The sequence below is a fragment of the Myodes glareolus genome, chromosome 1 (genome assembly GCF_982192425.1).
Source record: "Myodes glareolus chromosome 1, mMyoGla1.1, whole genome shotgun sequence".
In the NCBI taxonomy this organism is placed as follows: Eukaryota; Metazoa; Chordata; class Mammalia; order Rodentia; family Cricetidae; genus Myodes; species Myodes glareolus.
The window spans coordinates 12,544,864-12,567,147 of NC_142026.1; the positions used below are offsets into that span (position 1 = coordinate 12,544,864).

Here is a 22,284-nt window from a genome sequence, read left to right on the forward strand (position 1 = left end):
AATGAGAGAGCTGAACAGCAAGAAGACAATCCATTCTTAAAATGGGGCTAGTGATCTGTGCAGAGAGTTCCTAACAGAGGAAACTCAAATGGTTGAGAAACACTAGGACTATAAGTCTTAGTGAAATGATCAACATGCTTAGCCATGAGGGAAATTAAAAAACTACTTTGAGATTTCATCTTACACCCATCAGAATGGCCAATAGTAGTAAAACAAATGACAGCCCCTGCTCTCATTGGAGGAAAAGAGAAACACTTGTTCATTGCTGGTGGGAGGGCTAGCTTGTCCAGCTGCTATGGAAATTGCTGCGGTCTGCAGGATTATGAGGTGAGATTTCAGCTGACAAATCGGAAGGTCAACCCACCAGAAATGTGTGTTCTAATGGAGACAAGCCCAAATGTAAGATGCTGGGAGGAGTGGCTGTTCTTGCTGTAAATTCCTTGTGTAGTGGGACTCATCCCAAGAGCTTCAGCAGTGAATTAATCAATTAATGGGCACAATTTTTCACATGTTCTGTTTTATTGGTTGACATTATTCCCACAGTGTGGCACCCTGGTAAGAAAGTTAGTCACACAGTCAAAAACCTTTTGCTCCCCTTCATCAATTCTCTGCTCCATTCCCTGAGATAAACTTAGAAGCCATCTCCCCGCAGTTATTTTTGGTTGTCAGGGCATTTGGACAGGAGTTTGGTCTTCCAAAAAGGTCACATTTGGGACCTTCAGTGATAGACACCAGGAGAAGTGTATGGCATGTCGAGCTTGTTAATTCATAGCCGTCACCTATATGGAGAAGGGAGTCCTTAATTCACCCACAGTTGATCTGGGAAAGTCCAGCTTCAGTTGACCCGGGCTCTAACTTGAAAAAGGATTAATACCCTTCATTTGCTCTCAATTCACTTTATTGATTCAGGATTTTAGTCTAGGAAATTAACTGTCTGTGTCTTAACCCTGAGAGATAACAGGAAAAAGTCATTGATCATTTGACTAGCTCTGGAGAAAGGTAATTCTTTTCACATGGACGCCATGGGAACAAATGTGCCATTTGGCCAGAGTGGCCGGATATTGTCAAGCCCCAGATTTTTATTTTTTAACCACAGATACCGCCCCCCCCCGCCCCTTGTTCTAACTGCTTCGGGTGATAAATGTAATTCTTAGATCTGAGAGGTCCCCCTTAGGCAGCTAACATTGGCGAAAATGCTAATGCAGAACAGACTCCTTGTATCTTCACATCTTCAGCAGTTTACACCGGTCACCATGGCTACCCTGAGGCGGTTGAAGGTGCCCCAGCTCCAGTGGGCCAAGAGAGTGCGCATGCATTCGCCCTCTTCCTTTGCATTTGTCAGTCACGAACATCTAGTCTAACTATTCACATTCAGAAGTGTACCACACGAATCCCCTTTTTCCTCTTCCTAGAATTTAAAGATCTATAAATCAGTCTTTTCGCTTCAAAGAGTTTTCCAGGACTTTCCTGGCCACGCCTCCCTTGAGCCATAAATTAAACTGACAGTGTCATTTTGTTCAGCGTTTATCTTCTGAGAAATTCAAGCCTTGTAACCTTGCTGTTGCCAGAGACTTGCTGTTTGTGTGTGTACATAATCCGGAAACTTTGTAGCATGGCAGAACAATAAAGGTACTGAATTGGAAAAGCATGGAATGAGTGACTCCCTCGCCTTCAGACCTCTGCTGGCTGTTGTTTCCTTTCTGAACCAGAAAGAGCCTTGGGCTGAACCCAAAAGGTTCTCCTTAGGAAATCAAAGTGACATTTCTTCAGAAAGCTGGAAATCAATGGAGCACAAGATCTAGCTACACCATTCTTGAACATATACCCCCCAAACTACATCCTACTACCGAGACAGTAGCTCATCCTCTTCCATATCCATTCATAATTTATTCATGATAATTTGGAAATAGCTTAGATGTCTATCAACTGATAAATGGATAATGAATATGTGGCATATTTACAGAATGGAATCTTACTGCGCTGTTAAGAAAAATGAAATTATAAGATGGGCAGTGGTGGTGCAAACCTTCAATCCCAGCTCTCGGGAGACAGAGGCAGGCAGGTCTCTCTGAGTTTGAGGCCAGCCTGGTCTACAAAATCTAGCTCAAAAAAGAAATGAAATTATGAAATTCATAGGTAAGTGGATAGATTTGGAAAAAATCATCCCGAGTGAGGCAATAGAGACCTCCAGTGATTAATAATGTTTGTTTTTTCTTACATGTGAATTGTAGTTTTTAAGCTTTCCATTTACGTACTATAATCTGAATAAACGTAGAGGTTGGCTACTAAGTAAGGGACTATGGGGTGGTAGAGGCACCCCCAAGGAAGGGGAAAAGAATATAGTGCTGTATGGTAACACAAAGACAAAACTAGGATAGGGGATTAAATAAGGAGGGACATAGGAGAGAGGAGGAAAGGAGGAAACATGAGAATGACAACTAACACCTAACGGCCGTTTGAAAAACTCTATGTAAACTACAGTTGCACATGCGTCCCAAATCATATACATATATGAAAGATCCAAATGAAGTTACCAGATAGCAGGGGAGACAGTGCTCCAACTAGACATTTTATGCCACAGAGTGAAACTTCCAGTGCCTGGAATAAGTTGCAACATGTGGGGGCTTTGACCAAAGGGTTCCATAAAAATCACCAAACATCACAGGTTATTTCCAAGGCTATCGGTTGCTTTCACCAACCTGATCGCAAGGTCCTATTTCTGAATATACCTGTGTCATCAAACAAAGAAATAGAGCTGGTGCTTAACTAGAAGCATTGCCCTTCTGACTAGCACTGATGGCATTGGAAGGTATACAGGTATAAAATATACAGTGATGATCTGCCTGCAAGATATACTGGTATGGTAGTGGCACAAATGTTACAGGAGTAACCAACCTTTTTTTTTTTCACACTCTGTAAGACAGAACCCATACTTCATATTGCTCAAGGGGCCCAGACCCTAAGATTAGCTAGTTCATGGACCTGAAGAAAATATATTCATATTGATCTTTTAAAGGAGCATAGCATGACTCCTTATGTCACATTGTCATATCCATAAATCAGTGCTTCACACAATCATCAGAGAAACTTCTTGCCTTATAGTGGAATTAGCACTGAGATTCACAAAAGGACAATGTTCAGAGAAAGAGACTTTGGAGCACTCATTTTGAAATATAATTTCTTCCCCAAACTCTTTCCTCTATAATCATGAATCTATATGGGAAAGAAAGCAGAAGGAATGTAAGAGCCAGAGGTGATAGATGACTCCAAGGAAACCGAGTCTTCCATATGCAATGAGATTGTTGCACATATGAACTCACAAAGACTGTGGCAGCATGCACAAGATCTATACAAGTTCAAGCCAGATGGGTCCCTGAGCTGAGAGGAGCAAATGGACATAGAGACCCATCTCTAACCAAAAGCTGCCTGTATTTAATGACAGCTGGCAAAGGAGAAATCATTCTTTTCACTGGGTCTATAAACTACACTTTAGAGCAGTTCCCATGCCCAGGAGTATTTGGTCAGCACAAAACAAACTCAATGGTATTGTTGTGGACTTTTTGTTTTATTTTGCCTTTTATTTCACACTTTCTATCTTATGGATCTTTTTATTGGTTTTGGTTTTGGTTTTGGTGTTTGTGTGTGTTTGTGTGTTTCTGGTTTGTTGGTTTTCTTGTTTTGAGGTAGTGGCAGAGAACATAAAGTTGAGTGGATAGGGAGGTGGTGAGAATCTTGTAGGGATTTGGGAGAGGAAAACATGATTAAAATATATTGCATAATCTTTTTAACAAAAAAGAACAACAGCAACAAAATCATTTTCAAAAAGAAAAGAAATTATAGTCCCAATATTATGTAATCCAAGGGGAATCAATTAAATAATTAAACCAAAATGTGAGTAATAAGTATATCTTGGTGTGAGACAAGAATTGATTTGTTTCTGTGTAGTATTATAGTGTAAAATTTCTATGTATATACATATTACGTTGTTAATCAAAAAATAATCCCACCTACAGATGTTGGTTAATATTTTCTAGCTCTCGTGATATGAGGAATCATTAGAATGTAATCTCCATAAGGGCATCAGTTGTTACTAGATTTGTTCATTTATATATTTCCCCTGTCAGGAATATTATTAGGTACAGTGTGGATTTTAGAAATATAATTTGAATATATAACTGAGTGCAAAAGTAAATATCTCAATTTCTAATGGAAATGTTAGGAAGTAATTACTATGGAATTATTTCCTTTCCTGTGTGTATGGATTTAAACAGATAATATGTAAGTCATTATAGATTTTGAGTGCTTGTCTTTAACATCCCTTCAATGAGGAGATTCCTTTCTTGTAGAGTTTGCTTGAGCGGGGAGCGGGTTAACTAACAAATGGAGATATGAGATCTAATGCTTGTGATTTGAAGGCTATTGCAGAAATATTTTGCTATTTTCAAACACCTTTAAATTAGTCCCATTTCCTTGGATTTAAGTAAGAAAATCATAACTAGCCTGCTATCAAGAGAAATGACATCAAATGAAAATATTTGTAGTCATATTGTTTACAGAGGACAAATGTGGTTCACAAATCCTTAGGCTTTGATTGCTGAAATGAAATTGATATTAGGGTTGAATGATTATCAAAAAATGACAATTGACAAATCATATAAGATTATGTTGTACTTCACAGTAATCTACAAGGGAAGGCTTTCAAGTCATTTTTAATATGTATGCTGCCCAGAGCTAAATCATCCATGAAAACAAATAGGTGCTTTATTCTAAGTTTTGTCTTGCTTGAATATTTTCTCAAAATTGTTTATGGGGGATAAGAATCATCTATAATGATATTTTTGTTAGGACTTAGTGTTGAATTAAGATAGTATCAATGTATACAGAAGTATGGTGGATATCTAACAGACATCTTTTTCTTCATCCCCACCTCTTACAGGATTCAGAATTTCCCACAGATATGCAACCAGATCCAAACTTGTGTGCATGCAAAGAAAACCTTTGTCCAGCAAAATTTGACTACAAGTTAAACAACATTTTTAGACTTCATGAACTCCCAGTGAGCTGGTAGGATTCTTAAGTTGTATCAATGCTTTTGAGATCTTCTTGTTCTGTTTAAACTTTGTGGTGTTCTTTTTACTAGTCATAGCTTATGTGATTTACTCTTACCCTGTTTACAAATAGGTACTTGCGGCAAAGAAAGTTGTTCAAATTAATTTATTTAGGCACTTGGTGGCAGTGCAGACTAAGTACATTATTGTGATTTATTATTGTTGAGGTTATACTTCCAGTTTAAAATAACACACATGGTTTTAAGAGAGTTTTCCAGGATTATTTTGAACCTGAGATCTGAGAAAACTATAGATTTCATTTATTTTATTGATTCTAACAATGTAGATTTTCATAGTAATATAATTTTTAATTTGCTCTTATTGAAGTCATAATTCCATGAACTACAGTAACAGTGATTTAAAGAAAAAAGTATTACATTGAATTCATTAAACTATAATTACTTCATAAATCTGAACATTTATATTTATGAAAAATGTATTTATTTTGTGTCTTTGAACATTGATAGGGCTGTTAAGTTTTTTGAGAAAATATTTGTCAGTATTGTGTAACTATAAAGTAAAACTTAGTGAAACACTGAAACTTCACTAAATAGTTTTTGTTGATAAACATGGATTTTAATTATAGCTTAGGTAAATAGCATTGCTTTCTTGCATTTTGAAATATAATCTAAGGTATATATAATATTTCTTCAAGAATCAATGATTTAAGTAAAATCATATGCAGGAAAAAAATTCTGTAATTATTCATATACTCCTTAAGTAAGTCTTGTTCCTGTCATGACTGAATATATTTTACCTTTAACTCTTCTCTTTTCCATTTGAAATATGTCCTCTGCTTTTTAAAATATATGGTATGATATTTAGATGGTTGTTTTATAGGTGATATATATGTATATAAATATACTGAATAATATTTGACTATATCTTAGGAAGAAGAATGTTATCCGTGATGTCTTACTTTAGGTACAGATAAATATGATCTTAGTGACATGAATAAATCTCTTAGGTTACTGAGCTGAAAAGTTCAGTTACTATTTGAAGAGAATCATGAAAATGATACATTCTCCCATTAAGGTTCTATATAAAGTAAAAAATACAGCTGTGTGTGTGTGTGTGTGTGTGTGTGTGTGTGAGTGAGTGTATGTATAGGTATGTGTCTTTTGAAGTAAGGTCATGACTTTTTCATTAAATGTCTTTTAACTAGATATGATTCTATATGCTATTACTTAACATCAGCTAAGCCAATAGTGCATCATCTACCATTTTGACTCAAGATAAAAGCATTTATTTCCACGGATTTAACTTATACTTCAACAGTGGGTATAATATGAATTGGTATAAAAAGAAACTTGTGGTTTTTTTAGAATTGCATTTTAAGAATTTTACACAACACTCCACTCTATTACACCCAGACAATGGCAAGAATATGAAGATTTAATTTGATAATAAAAGGAGAATTATAATAGAAAATGACTCTGTAGAAAGAAATTCTCTTATTTGCACAAATGTCCAGTAGTCTGTGTTTCAAAAGAAATGCATGCATTGAGTTCTTTTTCTTTTATAGAAAATTGTTTTTTTTCTTTTTTCTCCTACAATATGATTATGTTCTGATTATGGTTTCCTCTCCCCTTACTCCTTTCAGTTCCTCACCATCCCCTGCCATCCACATCTATAATCTTTCTGTCTCTCATTGGAAAGCAAACCGGCATCTAAGGAACAATAAAAGAAAAGAAAAGAAAGATGGGATAGGACAAAACTAAAAGAAAAAAAAGCATCAAAGAGCAAGAACAGGAAACACATATAGACAAGGAGACACATGTGTTTTCACACAGAGGAGTCCCATAGAAATGTAAAACCAGAAGACTTAATCTATACCCAAAGGACTTGTAAGGTTAGAGAACCACTGGGCATGCAGTCTACCCTTAAGAGAGATTTGTTTCTCCAGCGAGCCTCCCTTGGAGGAAAATGCATTTTCATTTGCAAGTGGCTATCAATTGGACATGGCTTCTGGGTCAGGGATAAGGGGTGTGTTTCTACTTCTTTCAGCTCTAGGCCCTCTGATACAGACCTCTGCAGGCTTTGTACCTGTTGTAACAGCCTCTGTGAATTCACATGTACTTCAGTCCTGCTGTGTTCAGATGGCCTTTGTTCCTTGGTGTCCTCCATCCCTTCTGGCTCTTGAACTCTTTCAACCTCTTCTTCCATAGGGTTCTCTGAGGCCTGAGGGGAGGGATTTGATGGAGACATTTCACTTGTGGCCAAGTGTTTCAAGGTCTTTTACTCTCTATACTTTGTCCAATTGTGATACTCTGCATTTGCTCCCATCTGCTGCAGGAGCAAGATTCTCTGACGATTGCTAAGTAAGGAACTGTGCTATATGTATAGTACAATGTCATTTGGAGTCATGTTACTGTTACATTCCTTTAGCAGAAGAGTAGTGTTTGGTTTTCCCCTGGGACCTTGTTCTCTCTAGTCTCAGGTTCTTTGTCACCCTAGCAGTGTAGAACATGGGTTCCCTCTCTTGCTGTCTACCTGAAGTCAAATCAGATGTTGGTTAGTTACTCCCATAAACTTTGCACAGCCATTGAACCAGCATATTTTGCAGACAGATCACCATTGGAGATTTATGGCTTTATAGTTGGGTTGGCATTTACTATTTTCCTTTGGTAGCTTGCAGAGTACTTTCCAGTACCATGAGCACTAGTCCATAGGTGTGAAGGCTCTAGGCGGGCACCAGTCTGACTTTCCATGTCCATTGAATTGTGTAAGCCTTGTCTTCAGCAATAGGGCAACCATCAGTTTGTGGAGAGCAACCAATAGCTTTGACAATAGCCGTGCTTTGACCATCTACAATTTTAATTTGTGGTTTCTTTAATCTAAAATGAGAACACCAGGCTCTAAGAGGATGATTTCCCTACTTATTCAGGATAATTTAGTTTTCATTGATAGCAATTCTGTTTCACATCCTCATATTTCATCTCCTAAATTAATAGCTAATCACATTACAATAGCAAATCTTGGCTTACAGAAACATTTGGTAATAAACTGATTGACTCTTCATAGTCACCTGCCTTGGCTGTCCAGTAGCGGCTGGCCGTGACAGCGGAGCTCAAGCAACTGGATGTAGTAGGCACAGCTGGCACAATTTACAGAGAGATGGAACTGGTCAATTAAGAAACTGAGTAGAGGTTAAAGGTAGACTTTTTATTAAAAAAAAAGGAAAAGCAAGAGGGAAATGCAAGAACTCAGATTGTAGCCTATTTTATTTCCAGCCTCTACATGACAGCTGCCCCATAACTGCTGGTGCAGCCCAGGGAGGAATTCCATCATCTATGCTAGGCATTTTATTAGGAGAGAATGGGCTGCCTTTATGGCTTATGCAGTGGAAAGGTAAAGCAGAAGAAACAGTGGTGTTTAATCTTTTAGTGTGACTTAGCTTAAGTTACTCTTTGGGGACAACTGATTTAGGGGGTTGTTGGCGATGTTGGCAGTTTGGTCATTTCTGCTCATGGTACCACAGTTCTTCCTGCTGTCTGTTTATGGGGTTACCATTTATTTCCTTTGTCAGCTCTTCCTGTTTTCTCTGGTTTTCACTGTCAGTCATTAACTACCCATATTATAAAATTTCAAAGTAAGACTAAGGGTTCCTCTCTTCCTAGAGATGGGGGACTGGTGGGGTGGACGGTGGTTAGGAGTGCTGCCTGTGCAATTCTGAGATCCAGAACTCAGATCCCAGAGCACAGGCAGCAAGCTGGAACCCTGGAAACACATCTCGTTCCAGCTCTGAGAGAGTCAGCACCATCCTGGTTCAGTACCCCATATCACAGAAAATAAAGGCATAGCCTTATTATTGTAATTCCATGTTATAACCCTATACATACAACCACACAGTGTCTTGGTACTTAGTATATCTTCAGTAAAGTGTTAATTGATTTGATTGTATGCTTCTTTAGGCAAGAACATTTTCTTAATGATCAGGAATTAATTTTGCTTTTGTTTGTCAATTAGTATCAGTGGGAAAATGTTTTTAAGCTAGAGTTTATAGTTTTTTAACTTTACAATATATGAAAAGGCCATTAATACTGAAATACTAATAAATACTAATAAAACTGCTATGTTTTCCCGAGCAACCATAATGAGATTTATCTGCTTTATAGGCACTATCTGAGGACATCTCAGTATGGAGTTCTGCTCTCTGTTTTTGTCAGATACAGACAGAAGGATGGACAGACAGACACACACAAACGATGCTCGGACACCATAAGAATTATAAGATTTGAATCGGACATATTTTAAGATGAAAGCAATAAGCAAACCACATCTTATTTAAGAAAAATTTTAAAGAAGAAAAACTTCTCTTTTTACAACTATGCATACAATTTACCAGTAATATAAAACCCTATAACTTATGATTTAGGTCAAAATCTCTTTTTTCTCTCTTGAGAGTCATGACCTAGGATAATTGCTTTCTAGTTGAATATTAAAATAATTAATTAGATTGTGTGTAAGTGCAGAAAATGCTAATTATGCATTCTTTTTCTAGAAAAGCAGATATATCAAAACGTTTTTACTATTTTTTTAACAAGGTCATAATAAAAACATATATTAAAATCCAGATAATTTAAAAATTCTTAATGTCTTGCTAATTTGCATTTTTATAGAGTGTAATTTCATAGGTCAAAGAACCAGAAGGCCTTTAAATTAGATTAGTTAAGAGGACATTTAAGCTCTGGTTTAGGTGTCCATGTTTCTACTGCTCTCATTGGATGTATGAATGGCGTCCAGCAACCTAAACAGCGTGCTACAATGACACACATCAGCTAAGACTCCCCTTTGCCTCTAGAACTATGTCCTACTCATGTTTTGTCCCGGCACCCTGCTTTCTCCTGAGACCTGGGCAAAGATGCAGGGACTCACAATCCCACTTGTTCTTTCCTTTCTCCCCACACTGGAGTTCCTGTCTGCGTTTGTTGCTTACTTTCTGGTCAGGACAAGAAAGAGCAACCTCTACTTAAACAGTTAAGGAAGGAAGGTTGGTTTTTTGGTTCCTATCTGAGGATGCAATCCATCATGGTGGGCAAGCGGGAGTGGCAGGAGTTTGAGGCAGCTCGTTGCATTACATCAGCAGCCAGGACGCAGAGGAAAGTGAGCGCTTGTGTTCAGCTGACTTTCTCCTTTAGCTCAGTCTACACCCCTAACCCTTGGAATATTAGCTCCCGTATTTAACGAATCTTTCCAACTCAATTTACTGAATCTAGATACTCCCTCAAAGATAAAGCTAGACATTTATTTCCATGGTAACTCAAAATTCCAACAAATTGACAACGAAGATGTACCATTTACCTCCCTTCTCTGAAACTCCTTTTATCAGAGAGTCACTAGAAACTTTTTGTACTGTACCATTGGTCATGCTTGGCTGCTCATTTTCTTCACTACTGAGGTACTTCTTAGACAGCTGGCCACTCCTGTATTTCCTCCTGTACTCCAGCTGGTGTTTGTGTATCCTGAATTTCCTGTGGACTCCCATGCTCCTTTCTCTAAGCTTGTCCAGTGATTGCTCCTCTTGGGAAAGATGCCTGGTTAAGGGAGCACCCCTTACAGCCAACTATTAGCTTCATCTTATCTCTAAGTGCAGTTTCTCGGGTGACATCTTCTATTCTCTGGCTTTCAATAGTTTCCAAGTGGTAATATCTTGACACCCGCCCCCTGAACTTGAGTATTGAATATGATTTGTCAACTCTAATGTTCAATGACATTTGTGTTCCCCCAGAAAGCCTGGACTTCTCCTAACCTTCATCTTCATGAAAGAACTACCATGGGTAATAGAAATAAGCTAAAATCTCACACATATTTTTGATCCTCATTCTTTCACCCTACAATTTTTACCTTTAGATCTCCCACTCAGGATTTGTGGAGGATGTAGCTCAGTGGGAGAACCCTTGTCTAGTACATTGGATCCATGTTTTGGGGGGAATCTCCCAATAATTTTTGTAGTTCTTTGATTTAGAATGCATTAAAAATGTTTACCTTTATTCTCTACTTCTCTTAGTAATCACTAACAAATCAAATCAAAAGGCTACTAGTTAATCCCACCATACTCCATGATAATTCATTTATTTCATAGAAGGTAAATAGATGTTACAAAAATATAAATTGAACTGTCTCGAAAACCTAAAAAATTAAATTGAGTCATCAGAGCTCCTATTTAAGTACGTGTTGCACCTGTCAGACTCTACGAGATAAAAATCATGCCTTCCTTTTAGCCTTGTGCTCCCCATCCTCCCTCTGCCTACACATCCCAGTCATTTCTGTTCTGTGGACACTTAATACTGCTCCATAGCAAGAGCCTTTCACTCTACTGGCAGCGTCTACACACAAGGTTTGCATCTCTGCAATTCACACCTTTACCGCAAATGCACCTGCTTCCAGAGGCAGTTCCCCAAAATATAACTAGCATTTTGCCCTCCATTTTCCAGTTATTTTCAGTGCTTTCAGTTTGGTTACTTTTTAAAAAATACACTTTCAAAGATTATGTTTCTGTCTGTGTATATGTATCTTCATGAGCATATGCGCACGTGTGTGTGGGGTTGGTGCACACACGGAGGCTCAAAGAGGGTATTGGCTCCCTTGGAGCTGGATTTGGAGGCATTCTCAGATGCCTGGCTTCATATGTAGGCACAGGGATCTGCACTCCGCTTTTCATGATTGTGCAGCGAACATTCTTAACTGCCCCACCGCCTCTCCAGGCCCGCTCTCTTTTCTTTCTCCCATTGCTCACCATATGCCTGGGGAGGCATGCATTTTGAAGCATTCATGACAAGACCAAGATGATTAGCTTTTGCCTAGTTCATTTGAAGAAAAATAGTGCTGGTAGATGTTCACTATCCAGTTTCCTCTTTTCTGAGTCCATTAGAATATTCTGTATCTGGCTTGCTAAACAATAAACTTCACCATGCAGCTGAACCTAAGGGACTGTCTACTCGTTGTCGCCAGAACCAAGGATATTGTAAACGCTCAGAGCAATGACAGGAGCTGGATTCCTGAGGCTGCTGTTTGTGGGCTCTCCAGCATTTATCTGGTTTTAATCTCTAGATTTTCTATGCATTTAAAAATTAAATGAGTTAGCCTGTTTAAAAAGATTTCAATGCAAGAAATACTGTATGATATTTATATTCACAAACTCATTCAACAAAACAGAAGACTTTTCAATTATTCTGGACAATTAACTCTCTGAAAGAATTCTGTTGCAGTCAGCTGACATTTACTTGACATCATAGTAAGTCAAGCATAAAATCCATTGATGGTAAAGCATGTTTTGTGGCCCAAAGTCCTATTGAAGAACATAAAAGGAGGCAGAGGGAGAAACAGTACAGGGTAGCTTTAGGATCAAAGATGGACCAGGTCTTTTCTGATAGGACAGCAGGTAGAATGAGACCCTGCAGTGTTTGAAGAAGTGGGATGTGCAGAGAGCAAGGAAGAAAAACTGAAGTTGGACCATCTTTGAGGCAGATATGTGTGTGCAGTATTTCAGGAGCAACAAGGAATCCAATGTAAACAGAGTGAGGGAGCTTAAAGATGCAGTGAGAACTGGGTGGTGGTGGCGCACGCCTTTAATTCCAGCACTCAGGAGGCTGAGGCAGGTGGATCTCTGTGAGTTGAAAGCCAGCCTGGTCTACAAGAGCTAGTTTCAGGAAAGGCTCCAAAGCTGCAGTGGAGACATGGGAATCACAAGATCACAAGAGTGTTCCACAAGACCTTAAAATTGTAACAAACACTTTCCATGTATGCTGAACACGTTGAAAACCTACTCTAAAATTCTGAACAAAAGATACACAAGTTGATATGTAAAACAGGATCTTTCAAATTTCTCTGTGAAAACTGCTTCCAATGGGATGAAGGATAGGAAATGACACTAGATAGGAAAGATTTCAACAATTTAAGAGGGCTATAAAGATTTCCATGTTAAATAAGATGGTGCTATAGAAGGAGATAAGTGACCAGGTTGAGAATCAAGGAGGTTTTATGAGAGACTGAATTGGGTGAAGAGATGGGAGTTTCAAGGGTAACTGGATGTCGCCCTCCAGCAGATGAAGGATGAAGTAAGCATCAGTTGTGTGAAGAAAACTGAGGGTGAAGCGAGTGTGAGAACATGGGTGTGCTAACCTCATGAGGCTCGTGAGGCTCAGGCAGGCTTGAGAACTTTGTGCTGTGCTGTGAACAAGGTACACGCTGTGTATGGTTTGACATGCAAAAGGGGGCCGGTTGGTGGTATTCAAGGAATTGCCCTGGTGCTTTTACCATAAATATGGTAGCTGGCTGGCATTTCCTCTAAAAACTAACCTTTATAGAAGTATGCTTTTTATAACCATGGGTCACTGTCAGGCCTACCTGGAATGTTTTGCTTGTAATTGCATGCTTTTAGGAGATTGCAAGTTATACTTATCATGTATTTTTAAAATTAAATAACTATAGATTGTAATTACTATCTCAAAAACATATAAGCTTTTATACTGTAGACATGTTTATCTCTTCAAAATCATCAGTGTATTAGAGTGTAGCATGCATTTGATTTAATTTATAGAAATTCCTATAGTTTCTAAAGTTAACCTAAAGAAAAGTCTTTCATAGAAGGATAATTATTGTAGGGATATAGTCTACTTGTTTTAAGATTTGGTATCAAAATACTAAGGAATTAGGTATTAGATAGGCTTCCATTATATAATGATACAGTAATAACATTTGTGCTATTAACTTTTAAGAAGGAAGACATACATGAATACACAGTAAATACAAGCATTAATTTTAATGACCTATTTACTTTTTAAGGGTATGTTCCATGAATAAGTGCATCATTGAATCAGCAGATTAAATTTTCAGGTTTTTTATGTCTTTAATACCCTTCACTGTGTCATTCCTTAACTTTAAACTAAGTTTAACTTTGGATTTGTCAAGTGTCTGCCATTTTCCAAAAAGTGTTCTTATTTTTTTTTTTTGGTCAACTCACAGCTAAAAATTATGGAAGGGCTTTTACATTGGTCACAGATGATGCGTAAAGCACTTTCAATTCCAGCATTTCATAGACTCAGCCAGAGACCGACAGTTGCCCTTCTGGGGCTATAACCATTTTTCATTCCCTTTTAATTATCTAGATCCATAGTAATAACCACAGTGACCTACAAGAAGGCATTGTTGGACATATTATAATTATATATAGCAATTATGTTTAGTGCCAACAATGCATAAAATCCTACTTATTAACTAAGGATGGTAAAAATGAAGCTTTACTTGTCTCCCTTAGGATATAGAGTCAGGTTTTGAAGAGCCAAGGCATTTAATTTCTGCATAAAACTTTTCCTGAAGTATATTATTATGATAAGACAGGTCCATTTCTGTGAGATGATAGTGAATTAAAAATATTTCCACAAATATAGAAAACACTTCTCACTTCAGCTCCTTCTTTCATTGTATACTGATATTTCCTATTACCTGCTGTGTAATAGGAAGGGAAATGGAGTTCAAAGCCAAGGTTAATCTCTATAGGATCCAGGAAAGGTTGCTTAGGACACGTACCAATAATACTCTTTTTCTCTTGAACAACTTATTCAATGTTTCAAAATATTTATAATTGTGTTTAATAATTAGAAAGACTACATGATATTTGAATGATCAATGACTCTAGCAGTTTCTGATATTTCTTAGTGCCTCATTTAAAATTGGCAAGTTTCATCCATTTTTAAGTTAATGTATGTGGAATGACATTTATATATACATGTACACACATGTATGAATAATATGATAAATGGGCTTGAAGAGTGAGGTCTAAATCTTCAACATATTCTGTAAATTTTTTACATGGCCATGACAAAAACATTTGTGTTGGTTTCACATTATTTTTTGTATTAATAGTGATTTTATAATCTAATAGAAAGCAATCAAACTTTTATTAGGCTTGTGCACTCCACATACATAACAATATTTATGTTCAGATCCAACTTTAATTTAAAACTACTGACATTATCCTAAGGCAATAACCATTAATTTTAGAGTGGCTCATAAAGTATCCCATTTTAACTTGCATATTTGTGAATACCTAATATTTATCAGTTCTTTGTTCAGTATCTCACTTGACTGCTATCCTGCTTTTTCCCCAACTTCGATTTCTTCCATTTTAATGTCATTAGCTTTCCTAAAGTATCCTTTGATGACTGAGCTATGAATCTTTTAAACCTCCTCCTTACCACTTATTTGTCGTCTTAATTAGATCACTTACGCCTATGGGTTGATCTTGCTCTTCTTTCAAAGGCTGTCAGTTGCAATTCAGTCCTCATAGTTCCCATAAACGTCTCTGCTTATCATTGTTTTATTTTTCCAAATGGAATTACTTTTTTGTGTTCCCATCATAATAATCTTTTACAAATTACAATAAGATACAATATCTTATTTTTATTTTAAACTGTATATTCTAACATCTGGAGGTTTGATTATTTCAAACTAACTTTGGACTTCTTCCCTTCCTTCCTTCCTTCCTTCCTTCCTTCCTTCCTTCCTTCCTTCCTTCCTTCCTTCCCTCCTTCTTTCCTTCTTTTCTTCCTTCCTTCTTTCCTTCCTTCCTTCCTTCCTTCCTTCCTTCCTTCCTTCCTTCCTTCCTTCCTTCCTTTCTTCCTTCCTTTTTCTCCTTTCCTTCCTTTTTTACTGTTTCTTTGTTTTAACCCTCTTTGTGTGAACCCACTGTGCTCTTTAGACAGAAATGCACTTTATCTGTCTTTTTCATTTGCAGAAACTCAAGCATCCTTCAGAGTATCTCCATCCCTAAACCAAATCTCCTTTCTGTTCTCTTGGTACTAGGTTCACCGTACAGAGGATACATAAGATAGGTCACAAAGAACAAATCCTATAGAACCCCTATGGTTCATTGATAACTCTGTGTTTCCCAATGTTTTGAAAAACTCAAAAAAAAAACAAATCATAAAAGTGTTACATACTCATAATGGTCAACCAATTTCGTTTAAAATTTCCTTTAAAATTGAGTGTAAATGTTCAGAAGTTTCTACAAATGCCTGTAATTCAATTATTCCTGCTTTTACCCAAACCTGTAATTGAAATACTTCATGTAAAGAAGGAACCTATACACATATGCCTTTCACTAGCACAAATGTTAAGTGCTTTATGCACCCATGGCCAGGTTCTTTCTCATTCTTCAGGAGGATAAACAGGTTCTGTGGCAGATGTTTATGTTACTTTGTAGAACAGTTCACTCTCTTGGTTGTTATCCCCTGTTCTTGCATATATGATTTTTTCTATTCCCACACATCTGCTTTTAGTTTTTATTTTATTTTTTAAAGATTTATTTTATTCATTTGTGTGGGCATTTTGCCCTCATGTACGTCTCTGCACCAAGCTCCTGTGGTGTCTATGGAGACAGAAGAAGGAGTTGCTGGATCCCTGGGAACTGGAGCTTCAGATGGTCATTAAGTGTCACATGAATTCTGAGAACCAAGCCTGGGTTCTCTGCAAGAGCAGCAAGTGTACTCAACGTCTGAGCCATCCCTCCACTCCCCCACCCTGCATCTGCTTTTAAGTATTGTTTTGGAGCCTTATTGAGCTCTTGACTCTCCTGCTCTGTTCTTTTTAACCATTTGACCTCCTTGTGAAAAAGAATAGCATATATTCCCAGGATTTTCTAGCCTTTCTGCTAATATTTTCTTGTAACACTATTTAGAAAAATCAACCGAAGTGCCAGGAACAGGTCCTGATCTCAACGCTAGGAGCCTTACAAACAGACAAATCTATACAACTGTCACACACATGCAGAGGGTCTAGGTTGGTCCCTTTCAGGCACCCTAACTGTTGGTTCAGTGTCCATGAGCTCCCATGTGCTCAGGTCAGCTGTGTCTGTGGATTCCCATGTCATGACCTTGACATGGGAACATTGTATGATTTCTCTGGCTCATACAGTCCCTCTGCCCTTTGTTCAGGAGAATGCTTGGAGCTCAGAAGAGTGCTTGGCTGAGGATTTCTACATCTGCTTCCATCAGTTACTAGGTAGTCACCAATTTAGGGTAGTCATCAATCTTATTACAGGAGATGGTCCATCTTCACTATTGCTAGGAGGCTTAGCTGGCTTTAGTTCCCCATGCTGGGTTACCTTGCCCAGCCTTGATGCATGGGGAGAGTTTGGTCCTGCCTCAACTTGATGTACCAGGGTTTGTTCAAGCCCATGGGAGCCTGCCACTCTCTGAATGGAAGCAGAGGACTGGATGGGAGGAGGGTAGATGGGACTGGAGGAGAGAAAGGAAAGCAACCTGTAGCAAAAACAACATTTTGTGAGTAGTTATCTGCAGAGGAAGCTAGGTGCTTAAAGCTGGAAGACTCTTTGCTGCTGCACGAAGCACACTGCAGTCTTTACGTTCCTTGGCTAGTGGACGGCATCGCACTCTCGCTCTTGGTGCTAAGTGCAGAGCAAATGTTTATCTGTAGTGTCTGTCTAGGCACCAGTGGCAGATGGATCGTGCTAAAGCTTATCCAGCAGGAAGTTTGTTGATTTTAGTCATTACTGCTAGTTATTTTTCACTTTGCCTATTTACTTCCCCAAGAGAAACCTCAAGAGAGGAATCGTTTATTTGTGTATTAAATCAGACAAAGTTTCTAGGTTACCAATCCATGTGAACTAGGAACTGCATAAATGTATCATTCTTTAACTATTTTCTAATAGCTTCTCTTTGAAATACTGACTTTCACCTTGCAATAGCACATGGTAATTTCAACTCCCCTATCCCACTACAAACTGTATTTTATGTCAGGATCCATACCAAATAATTTATTTTTGTTAGTTTATCTGCTACCAAGTCATTTAAATAAAAGTAAGCTATTAATTTTTATTTCTTTGTCTAATTTTACACACTTTGACAGGCTATTTAATTTTTGTTTCTTTTTGAAACATGAATGACTGTTACCGTCATTTCAGTGGATTGTTATGGTGTCTAACGACACTAATATCTGGGGATTAGAAAGTGCTCACTACAGGTGCAAGAACGAGGGCCTGAGCTTACTCCTCAGCGCTCATGTCAAACCCAAATGGCTTTGGTGATCCTAGCACTGAGCAGGCACTGGGGCTCTCTGGGCAAACAGCTGTTTTGAATCTGCAAGCTCCATGTTCAATGAGAAGATGTGTTACAAAGGAAAGAGATAGAAAGTCATTGGGAGAGACACCTGCACAAGCTCATGAGAACCTGCATGCACATGCATACATACACAAGCTCATGAGAACATGCATACATATGCATACATACTACACCCAATCTTATCTCGACTGTCACTTGAAAGTTCTAAGTGAGGCATGTGTGCACACAAATCATCTACGAAACCGTCTCCTAATAACAACGTGAACATAGAATGGCTAACAGCACTGTGGTAGCAAAGCACCACAGGCAAAACTTTGTATTTTTGACAAAGAGTATTTCATACTTCAGAATGGTGGTGTGTTTACAACACTTCAGGGCTTTCCGAGTAACAGTCATAGAAGGTGCAGCACATCAATGGGAATAATGACAGTGTACTTCAGTAGGTTAAAATTAAGAATTTTCAAAATGTTATATTTAATTCTTAGAGGAATGAAATTGTCTATTCATATTCTCCATTGTCATAATGTTAAAATATGTACATAGTATAGTAAAGAACAGTACAGTGATGTAAAATTATTAGCTGATAAAATGACATACATTAAAGTGTACTGACAGTTTACTTGTACATTAAGTAATAACTGTTTATTGGAAAAGAGCATAAATTTAACGCACTAAATTGCATTTGTGTTTTAAGGTTTTTTTCATCGCACTGATATTCTCAGATTTAGAATCATGGTGAAGAAGACCTGGGGTGGGACATCTGGCCACTGTCCCCACAGCATAGTCTAGTGTGTCTTAGGACGAGCATGTTTTAAAGCTGACAAATGTGGTCCCTGGGATCTTCTGTCTAACGTGAACCTGTCCCCCAGCAAGTGTTTGGCTTCTTAGAGTGAATATTGCCCCAACTGAGAATGAGATGGGAGGCAATGACTGAGATTGGGTGAGTGCTGATTCTTAGAAAGGACAGAGCCAGAGTTCTACTCTTGCTCTTCTTCGCTGGAGACTGCCACCTGTTGTTCACAATCCTTCCTTTTAGTTTTCTTAATTATACTTTCCAAGAAACTGTTATGATGCCATATTGTACTGCAATGTTCTAAGTAAGAGGTACCACTTTAAAGAATTTTTGAGACAGGCTTTCTCTGGGTAGCCCTTGCTGTCCTGGAACTCACTCTATATATCAGACTGGTCACAAACTCAGAGAAATCTTCCTGCCTCTGCCTCCCAAACTGCTGGGATTAAAGGCAAATGCCATCACTGCTTGGCTCAAGAATTCTTGGCAGTAAGGTAAGACGACTGTGGCCTTTGCTCCTCACAGTGTTACCTAATGTCTTGAGGAGAATATTTACTTTTTCTTTTCTGGAAAAGTCATTCTGAAAAGGTTGAGGACCCATTTGTGGAGCTGCAGAGTGTCAAGGAGGAGACACTGGGAGCAAAGGCTTGCATCTTGCAAACACTCTTTAGCTCATCTTTGCCTGTCAAAATGAATCATGAAAAACATTTACCATGGGGAGCAGAGGGACACTTTTAACTGAAATTAAAAGCATAAACTAGAGAAACTCAATGGATTAAAGTTAAATAGCAATAAAATTATAAAACTTATTGCAAATTTTGTCAAGGGAAGTTAGTGAAATCAGTGAGTTTTATTTTATTTCAAAGTGGAAGCCAGCAACTAAAATGGTTAAACTGGAAAGGTAAAAGTGAGTTAACGTGTAAATGAAGACAGTTAGGTGTTGTTTTCTTTTTATGGCTTATAAAATTGTAAAGAGGTGTTCAGATAGAAACAGAGGTCCTGAAAGTAAGAGATTTTTTCCAGACTGAGCTAATTTTAATCTAGAAAGGAGTAAATGAATTTGAGAGGCTGGAGAGAAAGTGCAGCAGTTAGGTGCAGGCTCTGCTCTCTAGAAGATCTAGATTCAGTTCCCAGCATCCACATGAGGTCTCAGCTAGCACTGCACTTACATGCACCCTCCCCAATACACACGGTTAAAAATAAAAATGTTTTTTTTGAAAAGCAAAGTAATTGCAAATATTAAAATAACTGCAGCCTACTGGCTGTCCTGTAAAATTAAACATTCTATAAAGACCTACGAAAGAAATCAAGGAGCAATAATGAAAAGAAAATAGGGAGTATGCAACAGCTTGGAGCTATAGGCCAACGAGGTTGAATTAGGATGGGTGGCACATGGGATCTGTCAGACACATGTGTGCACAGAAAGCCCTTGCTGTGGGTCAGTGTGGTGCAGGCTCGCCTGCGTTGACCAAAAAGCTCAGCTCCTTCACAACTGTATGTGGAAACATGCTATTTGCTTTATAGTCTGTTCTTCCAGACTTGCTCCACAGCCTGGATAAGAGCTTGTGCTTAAGGAAGAATATTTAAGCCCTGGCATGCGTGCACCACACCATTTGTACCGCTGACATTTCACTGTTCATTATCATTTAGAACAGCGAAGGTTTTGTATAAACACAAGGAGATCTTTCTGCTTGACAAATCTAACCTTTGCTTTCACCTTCATTGTGCAGGTTATATATAATGAAGAGTTGAAGAGTATTGCCAAAGAAATGAGTGAAGTATATCAATTTCAAGTGTGCAATGTAAGGACTAATAGTTGAAATGCAGTTGAAATGAGATTTATGAGTTAAAAACATATTTCTTTACATAGTTACAGTGTTTTTAAATGATGTATTTTATCTTGTTTTAAAATTACTTAGAGATGTTGAATAAATTTCTACAATCTAGTTGGAACTTCTGTATCTGAGGGTTCTGAACTGCAAGAATGAGCTAACCAAGAATATGCTGTAAACCTTAGTTGGTTTCATCTGCACACAAATATTATTAATCTGCGATGGTTTTATTTGTGCTGCACACATGCCAGTAGGTTATGTTTGCTACATTTGTACTACAAAGATAGTATTAGTCTATGCTACTTCCATCTGTGTGACATAGATGCTATTAGCCTTTGATATTTACACCTGTTCTACATGATGTACAGACTGTTTTCCTGCCATTATTCTAAGCAATAACTTATAACATCAGATTGCATGGAAATCTACATAGTATTAGATATTATAAGTAATCACAAGATGACTCAAAGTCAAATGGATATGTGTGTATGTGTGTATATTTTTATTCTTTTTGCATATGCCATATAGTAGGTTTGCATAGCCATGGATTTTGGTGATTTTGGAAGGCCCTATTATTAATCCCCTATGGACAAACATAGTAAATTCTTGAAAGTGTTACTTTGAATGAATTATTCCATTATATGGATATATTTTCTTGGCAGTTTTTACATTTTAAATTACTGCATACCTATAATTTTGGTATTGATAATATTATTTGTAAGCAATGCTATAAAATATGAAGAATTAATTACTTCTAGTAAAATTGATAAGTATTATATAATTATATGGAAATTTATAAGCTTAAAAACTGGAATTTAATTAAGTATACTTTTTAAAAACTGAAAATAGGGACAGTGATATTGGGTAATGAGTAAAAGCTCTTGCCACAAACCTCTAAACATGAGGTCCAAACCCTGGAGTCCACAGGGTGAAAGTGGAGAACTCACTCCCACAGGTCCTCTGAACACCATGTGCAGATATTTAGAAATATATTTCTTGTATCAAATTAGCTTACAGAATTAAATTACAATCCATTTGTATGAATATATTTAATTTGAGGAAATTAGTTCTTTCAATGATTAAAATTTTTATTTTATATTTATTATATGCAAATAGTTTACACATTTTTATACCATATATTATATATAAACACTTTCCATTTAGCCATTAATCTGTAAGAATTTACTTTATTGTTCTGATAAAATATCTGTTGGTGCATTAACTAATAAAAATATTCATGTTGCATAAATTTCGTTAATACAGATATAATGTATATAAATTTCCTCTATCAAATTTTTATCAGTTATATGAATGTTATAGAATATCAGCAAAATATGTTACATTTGTTTATGCTGTAGAATATTTGTTTAATGGTGCAAAGATGTGCTGCATTCTTTTATATCGCATTTGTTTGACTCTGTGAGGCTGTGTTACTTTGCCTACCTAGAATACCTGATTGGTCTAGTGAAGAG

General features: G+C 37.4%; 1 protein-coding gene across 1 annotated transcript in view; it reads left to right on the top strand.

Moving 5' to 3' along the window:
• Nucleotides 1–22,284, top strand: part of Spag16 (sperm associated antigen 16) — an 883,930-nt gene that overhangs the window by 139,181 nt on the left and 722,465 nt on the right. The window contains exon 10 of the mRNA XM_048459370.3: nt 4,937–5,064. Coding sequence (XP_048315327.3) covers nt 4,937–5,064 — 128 coding nt within the window. The remainder of the gene's footprint in view (nt 1–4,936; nt 5,065–22,284) is intronic.